This window comes from Haliotis rubra, unplaced genomic scaffold, assembly GCF_003918875.1.
Source record: "Haliotis rubra isolate DU_JTF1 unplaced genomic scaffold, ASM391887v1 Scf29, whole genome shotgun sequence".
NCBI lineage: Eukaryota > Metazoa > Mollusca > Gastropoda > Lepetellida > Haliotidae > Haliotis > Haliotis rubra.
This window is the reverse complement of record NW_025766957.1, coordinates 1517815-1532874: the sequence shown is the minus strand read 5'-3', so window position 1 is coordinate 1532874 and position 15060 is coordinate 1517815. Positions and strand designations below refer to the sequence as shown.

At 40.7% G+C, this 15060-nt stretch overlaps 1 protein-coding gene across 1 annotated transcript; it reads right to left on the bottom strand.

The window, feature by feature from the left end:
* On the bottom strand, positions 1 to 7720 carry LOC124281799 (1-deoxyxylulose-5-phosphate synthase YajO-like). Its single transcript, XM_046717789.1, has 8 exons — positions 7569 to 7720; positions 5665 to 5807; positions 3430 to 3571; positions 2890 to 3063; positions 2065 to 2162; positions 1283 to 1440; positions 990 to 1129; positions 1 to 581 (listed from the first exon to the last, which is right to left on the bottom strand). The coding sequence occupies exons 1-8, from the start codon at positions 7674 to 7676 to the stop codon at positions 456 to 458; spliced, it is 1089 nt and encodes a 362-aa protein (XP_046573745.1). The 5' UTR covers positions 7677 to 7720; the 3' UTR covers positions 1 to 455.
* Positions 7721 to 15060: the final 7340 nt, after the last annotated feature.

Sequence of the window (15060 nt, the reverse complement as noted above, 5' to 3'; positions counted from 1 at the left end):
GAAGTTTTTATTGTTCTATTCAGAACAACATTTATTGGGTAGTGCTGTCTCTGCACTTGTACATAATAGACTTTTATTCAAAATTAACATATCGTTTTCATTTTCAAGAAGAAAAACTAAATGCGCTGTCGAGTTTGTTTTTCTTGTTCGTTTACAGGAACGTGGCATTAGATACAAACAAACATGTATTTTTTTAACGCAAAAATGTTCAAGTGGCGGGCTTACTTCCCTTTTTGCGAACACCTGGTATCGTCAACGCTTTTGGTGTTACATGTATATAGTTTCCACCGCTATTTTGGCTTTTACGACTAACGGAATCTATGTTGGCCAATACGCGAGACTGTTTTTTTTCTGTGACGCTGATGTTTTTTGTGTTTTGATGCATGGGCCGTGGTTGATGTTTTGATAATTAACAGTGTATGCAGTATCGTCATGCATGAGCGATTGTGTTGTGGTCAGTTTGACCAGTTCGAGACGAGGTATGATGACTGGAACAGATTACACCTGTTGTTGTTCTGGCGCCACACCATCTCATATGGGTAGGGTATCTTGGGTTGAGACACTTTGTCCAGGCGTGCCATCTGAAATACAAGCGCATCGTCCATCACTTGACCATCATCTAATTGCAAGAGATTCAGGAGAGGATCCAACCGCCTGCTGCCCGTTGGTCATCTTCTACAGACTCACCTCCTCTGCATCCACTACCAGCTCCATTTGTCATCATCTTTAACAGACTCACCTCCTCTGCAGAAAGGGCCCATCTACTACCAGCTCCAAGGTTGTCATCATCTTTAACAGACTCACCTCAGAAAGGGTCCATCCACTACCAGCTCCATTTGCCATCATCTTAAACAGACTCGCCTCCTCTGGAGACAAGATCCATCCTACCAGCTCCAAGGTTGTCATCATATTTAACAGACTCACCTCCTCTGGAGACAGAGTCCATCCACTACCAGCTCCAAGGTTGTCATCATCTTTTACAAACTCACCTCCTCTGCAGACAGGGTCCATCCACTACCAGCTCCAAGGTTGTCATCCAGCTGAGCCAGGGTCGTGGCTCCAATGATCACTGATGGCACAACATCCTTCTGTAGCAGCCACCGCAGCGACACCTGCGCCATGGACTTGCCTGAGCGAAGACACAATATGTTATAAAATCTAAATTAACATTACAAAGGCGTTTACTCTAAGACTTTTGCCCTTTTCTGGGTACTAAACCAACTCATCGTTAATGCCCTATGCCTATGATGTGGCCACCACGTTGAATGGCCCTTGTTACTACCATGTGTGTTGGCGATGTCCCGCACTGCATCTACGATGGCCCAGATCTGTTCGTTGTCCTGTATCAACTCCCAGGACCCAGGGTACTTTTCTTTCTTCCAGGCATGGCGTCCTGTAGTCGGGGGAGAGTCCCGAGTGTACTTTCCAGACAGCAGACCTCTGATCAAGGAATCGCTGGCATTTTACTATCATAAACATGCACAATATTACGTTTTCCGTGAGAAACAGTGTTTGTTTAATAGCTTTAGCGTTTAGAACCACAATTGATTACTTGCATCACACAGAATGCTTATTAGGTAAAATGTCTCGTCCCTTTGATTCTTATCTCACTATTCCAACTATTTTCTCGAAATTTGGATTAGGTATTCACCACTTCGACATTTTTACTCGTTACTTCAAATTTCCTTAAATGTTTTTGGTTAATATTTCGGGTATTTCCTCGTCGCTTCTATTATTTTTTTCTGTTTTTTTAAAGAAACTAACTAGAGTACATTCGAAAGTTCGTGAAAATAATTAAAATAACGAGAAAATAATTGAAGCCACGAGATATTTCTATTAAAACACAATTTATGCTACAAAAGCGGAAGTATAATTTCCGCTTGGATTCAGGGCAGCACTATTTGCCTGTTCACCACTCGTGGAAGTATGGTTTCGAGATGGGGTTGGGGTTTGGTATTGGGGGTGGGGGTGAGGATGGGCTTTGGAGTGATGTGTGTGCGTGTGTAGTGTGTAGTGGGGGCAGTAGGCGCAACACCAAACAACGCCTTAGTAAATGGTACTCACCCCTTCAGGGGGCCCCAGGGCAGCACACCTAGTCCCTCCATCTTGCACACTTGGAAAGGTTCGAACTCCGACTCCCGACACGCCAGATTGTACTGTTGCTGGAACATCATAAGTTGCACATTGTGAACATAGAAGTTAGGGGATCATGAAATATAATGTTATTGTCAGACGTCTGAAGAAATAACAGCTTCGTTAATCGAAGCCTACAGAGGAACACTTTTCGAACCAAAACCTAACACCCAGCAAGCCCAAACCATTGCAAGTAGACAGTGCAATCACTCAATGCACATCGGCCACCTTCAACCCTGACCTCCCCATGAAGTTGTAGGAAAGTTTACACTCCTCGGGTACAGTAGCCATCTTTGTTGATGGACGGGTATTAGCTACTACCCCACTCGGACACCCGTCCTTTGACCTTGTAAAGAGAAGTAAATCTGGCCTTTCTTGATATGGACACTGCAGTGAAAGGTTGACCACGTGTTGTTCCAGCGTCAACAGATCAACAGATTCTAGCCAGACGTCAGTGATGTTTAGAGTAGAGTGAGTGAGTAAAAGGTTTTACGTCGCCTTTAGGAATTTTCCAGCAATATCACATCGGGGGAAACCAGAAATGGGCTTCACACATAGTACCCATGTAGGGAATCGAACCCGGGTCTTCGGCGTGACGCTTTAACCACTAGGCTACCCCACCGCCCCTAAGAGAGTAGAAATAGTCGCCAATAGTCTCAAGTGAGTCAGTGAGTGACTCCGCGTTTAGCAATATTTTAGCAATGTCAAAGCGGGAGACACCACATTGTACATATGTGGGGAATCGAACCCTTTTACCTGTAAGCTAATGAAGGGGTTGATGCCCAGCTTGTCTGTGGTACATGCTATCTTCTGTAGCTGCCAGCCCACCACGTTACTGGCACCGACGTAGAGCACCTTCCCACACCGAACAAGGTCATGGAACGTACGGAGTGTTTCTTCGATGGGAGTTCCATCATCCCAACAATGCATCTGAAACAATTACATGTTTTGCAACAAACCTTTTTATCAGAGTATCTGCAACTGTTGCCACACCTCTGCTACAATTGGTCCTCAGCAACCACAACTTGAGACGACTAACGGGACAGGGGGCCAGGGGGTCATGGTATCCCAACTGTGTACATAAATGCTCACGATATCAATCACTGGATTGTTTGGACTCGATTATTTACAGAACGGTATATAGTTATACAGGAATATTTGTGAGTGTGGCATTAAAAATCTTGCGTTCATCAGGTATAAATTCACGTTCTGCATTTTACATTTACTTGGAACAGATCCACGATCGGCATTTTACACTGACCTGGTACAGAGACACGCTTTGCATTAATTACCAACCTGGTACAGATCCACATAGTTTGTCTGGAGTCTCTCGAGACTGTTCTGAATATTCTGGACAATATGGCGACGACTGAGACCAACCCCACTTGGCACGATTCCTCTAACCTTTGTTGCAATAACAAACTGGTCACGTGATTGTCTGAAACAACGACAGTGGCCAGAGTGTCAATAAATATTATCGATGAAGCAATTACAGCAATTATACCTGTGTACGAAACTACTAGTCGATGAGGCTCCTGTACATCAAGGCATTCCTACCTGTGCATAATACAACAGGTCCACGAAAGTCCTCTACGCATTTCTATAGATGAATAGTACTACTGGTCAGTGAAGGTCATCTGCATTGAGGCATTCCTATAGATGAGTAGTACTACTGGTCAGTGAAAGTCCTCTACATTGAGGCATTCCTATAGATGAGTAGTACTACTGGTCAATGAAGGTCCTCTACATTGAGCCATTCCTATAGATGAGTAGTAAAACTGGTCAATGAAGGTCCTCTACATTGAGGCATTCCTATAGATGAGTAGTACTACTGGTCAATGAAGGTCCTCTACATTGAGGCATTCCTATTGATGAATAGTACTACTGGTCAATGAAGGTCCTCTACATTGAGGCATTCCTATAGATGAGTAGTACTACTGGTCAATGAAGGTCCTCTACGTTGAGGCATTCCTATAGATGAGTAGTACTACTGGTCAATGAAGGTCCCTCATTACATTGAGGCATGAAGGTCCCTATAGATGAGTAGTACTACTGGTCAATGAAGGTCCTCTACATTGAGGCATTCCTATAGATGAGTAGTACTACTGGTCAATGAAGGTCCTCTACATTGAGGCATTCCTATAGATGAATAGTACTACTGGTCAATGAAGGTCCTCTACATTGAGGCATTCCTATAGATGAGTAGTACTACTGGTCAATGAAAGTCCTCTACATTGAGGCATTCCTATAGATGAGTAGTACTACTGGTCAATGAAGGTCCTCTACATTGAGGCATTCCTATAGATGAGTAGTACTACTGGTCAATGAAAGTCCTCTACATTGAGGCATGCCTATAGATGAGTAGTACTACTGGTCAATGAACGTCCTCTACATTGAGGCATTCCTATAGATGAGTAGAACTACTGGTCAATGAAGGTCCTCTACATTGAGGCATTCCTATAGATGAGTAGTACTACTGGTCAATGAAAGTCCTCTACATTGAGGCATGCCTATAGATGAGTAGTACTACTGGTCAATGAAAGTCCTCTACATTGAGGCATGCCTATAGATGAGTAGTACTACTGGTCAATGAAGGTCCTCTACATTGAGGCATTCCTATAGATGAGTAGTACTACTGGTCAATGAAGGTCCTCTACATTGAGGCATTCCTATAGATGAATAGTACAACTGGTCAATGAAAGTCCTCTACATTGAGGCATTCCTATAGATGAATAGTACTACTGGTCAGTGAAAGTCCTCTACATTAAGGCATTCCTATAGATGCATAGTACTACTGGTCAATGAAAGTCCTCTACATTGAGGCATGCCTATAGATGAATAGTAATACTGGTCAGTGAAGGTCCTCTGCATTCAGACATTTCTATAATAATACTACCGATCCATTAAGGTTCTCTGCGTTGAGGCATTCCTATGGACGAATAATATTATATACTACCGATCCATAAAGGTCCTCTGCATCGAGGCATTTCTCTGGACGAATAAAACTACCGATCTAAGAAGGTCCTCTACTTGGAGGCATAACCTGTGGACAAATGATATCATATACTAACGATCTAAGAAGGTCCTCTATGTCGAGGCATAACCTATGGACAAATGATATTATATACTACCGACCCACGAAGGTCCTCTACGTGCAGGCATTCCTATGGACAAATGATTTTATATACTACCGAGCTATGAAGGTCCTCTACGTTGAGGCATTCGTATAGACAAATATAATTATATACTACCGATCCAAGAAGGTCCTTTACGCTGAAACTTTCCTATGGACAAATAATACTACCGATGCAAGAAGGTCCTCTACGTTGAGGCATTCCTTTTGACGAATAATATTATATACTACCGATCAAAAAAGGTCCTCTACGTTGAGGCATTCCTATGGACGAATAATACTACCGGTCTCAGAAAGGCCTCTACGTAGCTGGATTCATTTTTTACTCTCGCACAGATAATCCTTTCAAGTTATACTAGAGTCTGATATGATTGGTAATATGAAGATGCATAACATACTTTGTTAACCAGGATCCGAGGAACTTCTCTGACAATCCTTGCGAGTAAACGTCCGCAGTGTCGATGAAGTTCCCTCCCCACTGGACGTAGCGGTCAAGTAGCTGGTGGGAGTATTCCTCTGAGGCCTGACTGGGTCTGCTACCCTGAATAACAGCATTGTGTGCGTGAGTGGTGGTTTGTGTTAGGTTTACAAAATTGAATGTGTCACAGTTTTGAATATTCCACCTATATGGCAGCGGTATATAATAATCTAGCCTGGACCAGACAACCCAGTGATTAACATCATGAGCATCGATCGCAATTGGGATACGATAACATGTGTCAGTCAGCCAAGTCAGCGAGCCTAACCACCCGATCCCGTTAGTCGCCTCTTACTACAAGAATGGGTTACGGAAGATTAATTCTAACTCATATCTTCACGGGTCACACACAGTCTTGAAGGTTTACAGTCAGGCAACTATATATATTCTGAACATATCTCATTAAATCAAATTAAACATGGACTCGGAGATGAAGGTATGAAGACATCCCCACAGAAGGTTTTGTCAGATGAGAGGCTGTGGCGTAGCCTAGTAGCTAAAGCGTTCGCTCGTCACGCTGAAGACACAGGTTCGATTCCACACATGGGTACAATTTGTGAAGATAATTTCTGGTGTCCCCTCCCGTGAAACTACTGGAACATTGCTAAAAGCGGCGAGAAATCATACTCACTCAGCTACATAAAAATACATGCAAGCGATGAACTCGTTTCCGTAATTGTTAAAAATGGCTAACGCCAGAAAATAACTCGCTTATCCCATGGAGCAGATTCCGGACTCAGCATTTATTATATCTAATGCACTCTCTCTCTGTCTGTCTCTATCTATCTCTCTCCCTCTCTCTTATATATGTACACACGCACGCACGCACGCACGCACGCACGCACGTACACACATATATATACATACGCACGCACGCACAACACATGTTGTTTTATTTAAATCTAAAATCACTAGATTCTGTGCTGAGATGTTGCGCATGACAAATGATTATACACAGTAATTTATGGTTATGTGTGTGTGTGTGAGAGAGAGAGAGAGAGAGAGAGAGAGAGAGAGAGAGAGAGAGAGAGAGAGAGAGAGAGAGAGAGAGAGAGAGAGAGAGAGAGAGAGAGAGAGAGAGAGAGAGAGAGAGAGAGAGAGAGAGATGTTGAAGATTTTAAGCTGGGGAGGTAGGGTGGTCATCAATTTTTTACACATGTATCTAGGTCGGCAAATATTCAAGAAATATTCAAGAATTATGCCTTAAAAACGGAAAGGGGGAATGGGGGTCATTGCCTTTGTACATGACATGCAGTGGGGTCACTTACTTTGTACTTAAATTTTAGGGGGGGTCATTCACATTGTACATGTTTCTCCATAAAAATCCCCCCCCCCCCAGCCATAAATTATGAACTGTCCCTAATGACTTATATAGCACACGGTTTGCTAATTAATGTACATCATTATAAAATTTTCCTTTTCAGTTTCACCTGTCTTGACTTTAACCTGACTATAGATCTATGTACATCTATGTACAGAGGTTCTTTATGTGATATACTAGCAGAAACAGCTACAATAAACTATCGTAATCTTGTCATTCTTCAGATGTATATTAATCGTAAAAGGGTAACATGAATGTCGATTATACACTGCTTGTAAGTTGTCACTTACAAAATACCATCTATTTAAGACACACACCTTTCAAATAATCTGACCACAAAAATGACCGACAAAATCGGTTCGAGGCATTTATACTATACCTTCTAATTAAGTTACATTGACTACTGACTTGTGTCACCCCTATCAAGACCCTCACGAGAGCTTTGGGCAAATGTCATGACAAATCGGCTCCGACAGGAAAACACGTGCGACTCCACGACTCACCCCAGGATTCCCAAACGTCCCCGTGCCGAGACACATGTTGGCGGCGTTCAGGCCAGACCTTCCCAAGAAGTTGTAGGAAAGTTTACACTCCTCGGGTACAGTAGCCATCTTTGTTGATGGACGGGTATTAGCTACTACCCCACTCGGACACCCATCCGTTGACCTAGTGAAGGGAAGTAACTCTGGCCGCCCTGTTATCCCTTCCTTGCAGTGGTACGAGTATATTTGTGTAAATGTAATAATGTAATGTAATGTAATAGTATTAATGAATTATAATCACAATAAACAAGGTGATCATTTCCAGTAAGTTTATGGTTGGCTTGCTGTTGGAATCCATAATCATAAGGTGTAGGCATTAAAGAAAAACACAAGCTGAACAAAAGTTATCCAAGTTAAAAGTTGAAGATTGTGAGTATTTTGGGGAATGTTGATTTAGTAATTTTATTAAAAAAAATATTCCCAAAATATTCATGATGCCAAATTTTATTTGGTCAGTATATATGAGAACACCTGCATATTTTCAATTTCTCTTTGGTTTACATAACAAACTTACACCATTTCAGCCTATTTTGGTTAGATTACTCGTCGTTAAAGGTTGATATCCAGAAAGACGACGGACAATGGCCTTACCATAAGTTCACCCTCTACCCTGATGAGATTCACACGAGGCCGGTTGGGAAAGCCAAGTGGTTAAAGCGTTCGCTCATCAGGGGAAAACCCGGGATTTGATTCTCCACATGGGTAAAATGTGTGAAACTTATTTCAGGGGTCCCCCGCCCTGATATTGCTAGAATATTACTAAATGCGGGGTATAACATATTCACTCACTCAGATACAAAATACCAACGTGTGTTCATAGGCGGATCCAAAGGTGGGGTGTGCAGGGTGCGCACCTACACCTACAACCCCCGAATGCTTGTTAAATGACAATTGAAACTCGGTGTGCACCCCTCCTTTTCTCAATAGTGTGCAACCCCCCAACCGTCAGATGCACCAACCGAATATATACGTTATTTTAAACATCAATAACTCTGTAACAAGTAAATATTGCGGTCCAGCTGTAGATAATATGGTGTTTCGATGAGTGCGTGATGAGTACGCCCCTCCCAGCAATATTCCAGCTATATGGCGGCGGTCTGTAAATAATCGAGTCTGGACCAGACAATCCAGTCATCAACAGCATGCGCATCGATCCACGCAACTGGGAAACAATTACATGTGTCAGTCATGTCAGCGAACCTTACCACCCGATCCCGTAAGTCGCCTCTTACGACAAGCATGGGTTACTGAAATTCAATTCCATCCCGGATCTTCACGGGGCGTGTTTCGATGAAGATTAAAATGACTGGCATCTTTTTTTGCACCTTTCATGTTTACAGCATGCCTATGGAGCGTTGACGCTGATTATAAGCAAGAAGCGGCCCTGCCAAAACGTTATTTACAGCATACAAAAGCGAAGATTTATGAAACCTGAAAGCTACACAATCAGTGTGCGCTGCATTCGTCACCACTCACCCCTTTCCGTAACTCTTCTTTCGCTATTCGGCTTGTCCCGGTATAACACGAGTTGGTCACGAATGTGTGTGCTGCTCTCATTACAAAAGCACATGAGTGAGTGTGTATCATGATGCCAATGGAAACGTAAATGCACGTGCAGATTGTGAATATGGCCTTAAGGTCGATGACATGGCTTCATGAGTATGTGAAGGTGTATTTTTAATTTCAAAATACAATTATATTTATTGATAAGGCAATGTTAATGCACCATGATGCTTGCACTTCCCCATGAGTCTCTTTCCATAACACATTGGTCTGAGCAACGCTGGCCACGTCGTAGCCATATTCTTGTTCTGCCATCTGCAGTTGATACGCAGTGCCGACTCTCATCTGTGAACAGAACAGCTCTCCATTGCCTGTATCGCCAGTTTTGGTGTTGTAGGGCAAACTGTAGACGTTCACAAAATATAAATTTGATATGTATACATATAAAGTGGTGGTGGGGTGGGGTTGGGTTTTTAACCAAATCAAATCAAATCAAATTAGACATTTGTATAGCGCTACATATCCAGAGTCCTGCTCATGTGCGCTTAGTCGAATGCTCGGCTGAAGAGGATGGTTTTGAGACAAGATCGGAAACTGTTGATATTTTCCGATTTTCTGACATTTTCAGGTAATCAATTCCAGAGTACAGCACCCGCTCTGCTAAATGATCTGTCCCCGTATGTTGTGGTTCGGACAAATGGAATATCTAAGCTTTGCTGACTAGCTGATCAGAGTGAGCTTCCAGGCTTGTGGAGGTTGACTAGTTCCTGGAGATAGAATGGAGCAAGCCCTTTAATGGGCTTGTAAACAAACACAAGAACAAGGTGTTATGTGCACATACATATGTGTGCGTGTTACGAGCATGGCAGCTGTGTTTTGAACACGCTGTACATAACTTGTCCATGTACTGCTTCTGTATTCCATAGAGTAGACTGTTGCAGTAGTCCAGACGTGATGTCACAAATGCATGGGTTAGGCATTTTACTGATGGTGTGTCCATGTACCTGCTATGTGTCCGGTGTTCCTTAGGTGGTAATAAGCAGATTTGCAGATGTTACTGACGTGATTTTCCATGCTTAATGTTGCGTCCAAGATGACACCTAGATTTCGAGCATGGCTTTCTGGTTGAGCAAACGTTTCTCCAATTTGAACTCCAGGGATGATGAGAATCTCAGTTTTGTCATCGTTCAGTTTCCGAAAATTACTGTTCATCCAACATTTGATCTCAGCTATGCAATTTGTTATTGCCTGCAGGGTATTCTGTACAGAAGATTCAGTTTTTGGCTTGAATCCGAGATATAGCTGAGTGTCATCAGCATAGATATGATAACTAAGATTGTGGGCTCGCGCTATATCACCAACGGGTATGGTATATACAGTGAACAGGATTGGGCCTAGGACTGAGACTTGTGGCACTCCAAACCTTAATTCTCTGCTCTCAGACCTTACCCCATCAATGATAACTGATTGCTTGCGTCCTGTGAGATACGATTGAAACCATGATAACGCATCGCCAGTGACTCCAAGACGTAACTGTAGAGTTTCCAAGAGAGTGGAATGGGTATATCTAACACACTAACATACATGTAGAGTCGGAGGGGTGGATGGGTGTTCTAACGGGTATATGTACGGGGACGTTCAAAAAGTAGTCAGCCTCACCTAGAATATGATACAAATGCAGCTGTTTTTATGTTTTATTTTTCTACATCTTATCTGTCAGCCTCAAGCAAATTGGTTTTGCTATGTTTCAGCCTCACGATCCCCATTTTGTGTGACTTTGTATCTTGGCTTGGTACTCCCCAAAAACGTAATTTCTGCAATAAAATGCATCATAAACTTCAGGAAACAAAATATGCAAGAAACATTTTTGTATGTTTGAGATTGGTAGAAGTCGGCTAGAATCGGCTATTAAACTGCACAAAACAGCAATTTGAAACTACAATCGCTTGTTCAAATGACTCCCCCTTCATGTTTACTGAAAGAGCTTGTATTGGAGACACTACCCACCCCCTTTCAGTTGACGTCATCATAAGGATATAACTCATCTTAAAGTTTTCATGATGTCAAGGGTTCAAACAAAATACTGAATAGTCACACAAGTGTAAGCTCTCAATATATTGTATATCTGGACACAATGTTTTTGAAAAATTAAAATGAGGGTGCCCTACAAAAACCAGTCCCCGTCTAAATATAAATCAAGCAATCCAAATCTTTGAATGTTGATGATGACGGGAATGCTGAACATATTTTATCTGATATTATCTGAGGGCAAACCATTATCCAGGAGATAGCGCAATAGTGCAGTGGTAAGGCGTCTGCCTATCACGCTGAAGGCCCGGTTTCGAGGAGGCACCGAGGTTCGGGTCCCGAGATGGGCACATTTAAAGATACTTTAGATCTACACTGTCTCAGTTCACCCAGCTGTAAAATGGGTACCCGTGAGTATGTGCTGGCAATGTGAGTGTTTAGTTCATTGCGCTTAACAAGCAGCATGGCTGTACATTCCCAAGGGAGTTGAAAAAGTATCGGAAACTACATTAGTGTCCTATGATCGGGGATAGTAATGTACGCAGCGCCGTGAGCAGGCAATGTGCCTGGATGTGAGCGCCATATAAGCGGACTATTACTATTACTAGATACCAAATGGCAGATCGTTTTCCATTTTCTGCAAATTTGCAAGAAACATTATACCCCAATGTTGTGATGACTAATATCTCGTTAACCACATTACCCACATGAAACTTTGGATATGACTTTGCTAATGATTCCTTCAAAATAAAATGGAAGCTTTTGTCAAACATTGGACATCGAGAATATACATGTAGTTAGTTTTACTACTTTTTCAACGCCCCTCGTAACATACTTAAAAGAAAAGAGAACGTCTAAGGAAAAAAGCATTTCGATCTCTGAATACTTCTGAGGTATTTAAATACAAAAAGCAAAGGGATAAAGTAAATAATCTGAAAAGAATATCCCAGGGAAACTTTTAATCTATTTTTGATAACTATTTATCACCTCAGTCTACTCAATCAGGTTGTTACTACTTCATCGGGACCCATTCCCCTTCTTGTCACTGATGATTCTGGGATACCTTCAGTTTTTACAGATTTAGATAAAGCTCAAACATTAAATGAATATTTTGTATCTGTTTCAAATGTTAATGATGGCGGCAAGTCTTAAATAAGATAAATATGAGTTTACAACACAACTGCCTAAATCTTGGTATTTTCGGAACCAGAGAAGGTATATGCCGATATTTAGGTCGTTAACATAGCATGATATGGTCACGAATATACTTTTCTATTTATTACCGAAGTCTTTTATTGAGGAAATTACGCGATAATCTACTTTACAACAAAGGCAGGCTCCCCGTCATCGTTGTATTTAGAAGGCGGCTTCTTGGAAGCAACGTGACGTCATAACATCGTTCATGATGTCATGTCACCATGACAAAGTGATATTTTACCCGGTTCATATCGCATGAAAACAAATTATCCCCGATATGTTTGCCCTCGTATGTTATAAGCACTGTTATGATCATTGTTTGAGGTTAATGCCACCCGTTGATTCCTTTGTTGTATTTTGGGCGGTGAAACTAAATAAATGATTTCTTTAGTCTGCCCATAACAATTAAGGTGTCAACTTACATTGTATACCTTACAGATAGAAGTTTTGACTTTACTTTGATAACGAGCACATATGATCGATTCCTTGAAGCAAATGATACAATCCAATAGCATTTCTACATTTTATTTAAATGCATCAATCAAATACAACAAATGAGTAGACAGATTGACTGCTATGTGGCAAGGAATAGCCAGGCGCCAGCGATTCATGATATCCTTAGCAAATGTAACATAAAATTCCAACTCATAAAAATACAATAATATGTAGCAATATGATGAAGAAAATAATACGAACCAGATTAAACTATGACAACGTAATATATGAATGTATGATCGAAACATAAATCATAATAAATCACATATGATCAAAACATAAAATTAACTTCAAATATGTCATTGCGTCAACATTGAAAATAATTCGAAAATGAAGAAGAAACGTACATTTCAAAGCGTAAACAAACAATATCCTGTTACTTTGGGATATGCTATGAAGAACTTCAAAATATAAAAGAAATAACATTAAATTATTGAAAGCTATTGCTCGTAAAATATGTCCTTGCGTCAACATCGAAAATAACTCCATAAGGAAAACCAATTAACTTTAATATTCGAAACATACACAAATAATCTCTGGCTTTTTTAAGACGTGTCACGAATAATTTCACAGCTGGTAGAATTTACATGAAATTATAGAAACCATGTGCTAACACAAATTTGAAAATTAGTAATGAAAAAGCGTTCGTGACAAACATAGCTATTACCCCCGCCACATGTCGATATCTGAATGTCGCAATAACCCTCTGCCTGACCCTGAAAATTATGTAAACGTTACCGAAACTGTCATCTGATGCCTTGATACAAAATGCGAACAAATTCCATCCTTTGGGTTTGGAGATATCGCAAGAATACTCGCTGTGACCTTGAAAATAATCCGAAGGTCACTGAATTCGACTGGCGTTAAATCATACTCCCAACACATCCTGGTACTACTTTTAAGCAGAATATATTAATTCTGTCTTGTATTTTCACACTAAAAAGTTAGACATGTGGAAAACAATTATCACTGTGAACTTAAAATGAGCACAAGTTCCCCAGTCAATTAGTGTTGGGGAAATCCCGCCAATACACATTTATATAAAATTGGATCAAAATCTATTAATTCTTTCCTGAGTTCGCGGCTACCAAGCTTGGCATGTGCAAAACTGTTACACCTTCGCTGTGACCTTTAAACTGACCTCAAGGTCACTAAATTCAAGAGGTGTCGGTAAATCTCGTCAATAAACCTTGGTACCAAATTTGAACAAAATCCATCATTTCTTTCTCGAGTTCATTCAGTAAACAGAAGGAGGAGCCATTTGAACAAGCGATTGTAGTTTCAAATTGCTTTTTTGTGCAGTTTAATATCTAAGTTTGATTCTAGCCGACTTCTACCAATCTCAAACATAGCATATTTTGTTTCCTGAAGTTTATGATGCATTTTATTGCAGATTTTACGTTTTGGGGGGAGTACCAAGCCAAGATACAAAGTCACACAAAATGGGGATCGTGAGGCTGCAACATAGCAAAACCAATTTGCTTGAGGCTGGCAGATAAGATGTAGAAAAATAAAACATAAAACATAATAAAACAGCTGCATTTGTATCATATTCTAGGTGAGGCTGACTACTTTTTGAACGTCCCTCGTAGATATACCCGTTAGAACACCCACCCCCACTTTATATGTATCCATATAAAAACTTCAACAGATATTTGCGAAAAGACATGATACAGATTATATCAGGACGAATATCATTTTCGTCATTTAGCTAAGATTTGTCAATTCTTTTTTGGGTTATCGCGCTAACAATCTTTATATTGGCAAAACCCTCAGATTTTTGCTGTGACCTTGCAAATTATCTCAAGGTAGCCTGTTTTTATATTGTATTGTCATTTATAGTTAAAATATTTTACATTTAATTACTAGTTTTAAATTTATATCTGTGATAATGTAATTGTTTTACTGTCCTTTGCAGACAAGTAAGTATACTATCCCAACAAAGAAATGCATTCTTTAGGCATTTTATATTTTTAATAATCTATTAATTACCTATTGTGTTCAAACAATCGTCAAACTATGTAAAAAAAAGTGTTGATAACATGATTTTACACAATTGCACAAGTGAAGAGTCGACTTTGCCTGAAAATGTTGATTTTGATGAGATTTCTTACAAGATTAAAAAAACATCGCCACAACGCAACAAAAATCACCTTCCAGTTGAAATTGTGGAGCAAAGAGCATGCGCTGTCTGGCTATAAAAAACAGATTACTTTCGGAAATCGGCATC

Bases quoted from the DNA above. Each gene is read 5' to 3' on its own strand.
- LOC124281799 (XM_046717789.1), bottom strand. From the start codon at position 7,676: ATGGCTACTGTACCCGAGGAGTGTAAACTTTCCTACAACTTCTTGGGA. The intron at 5,808-7,568 runs GTGAGTCGTGGA...GCTGTTATTCAG, and splicing joins GGACGTTTGGGAATCCTGGG to GGTAGCAGACCCAGTCAGGC. The intron at 1,130-1,282 runs GTAGTAACAAGG...GTCTTCGCTCAG, and splicing joins GGACATCGCCAACACACATG to GCAAGTCCATGGCGCAGGTG.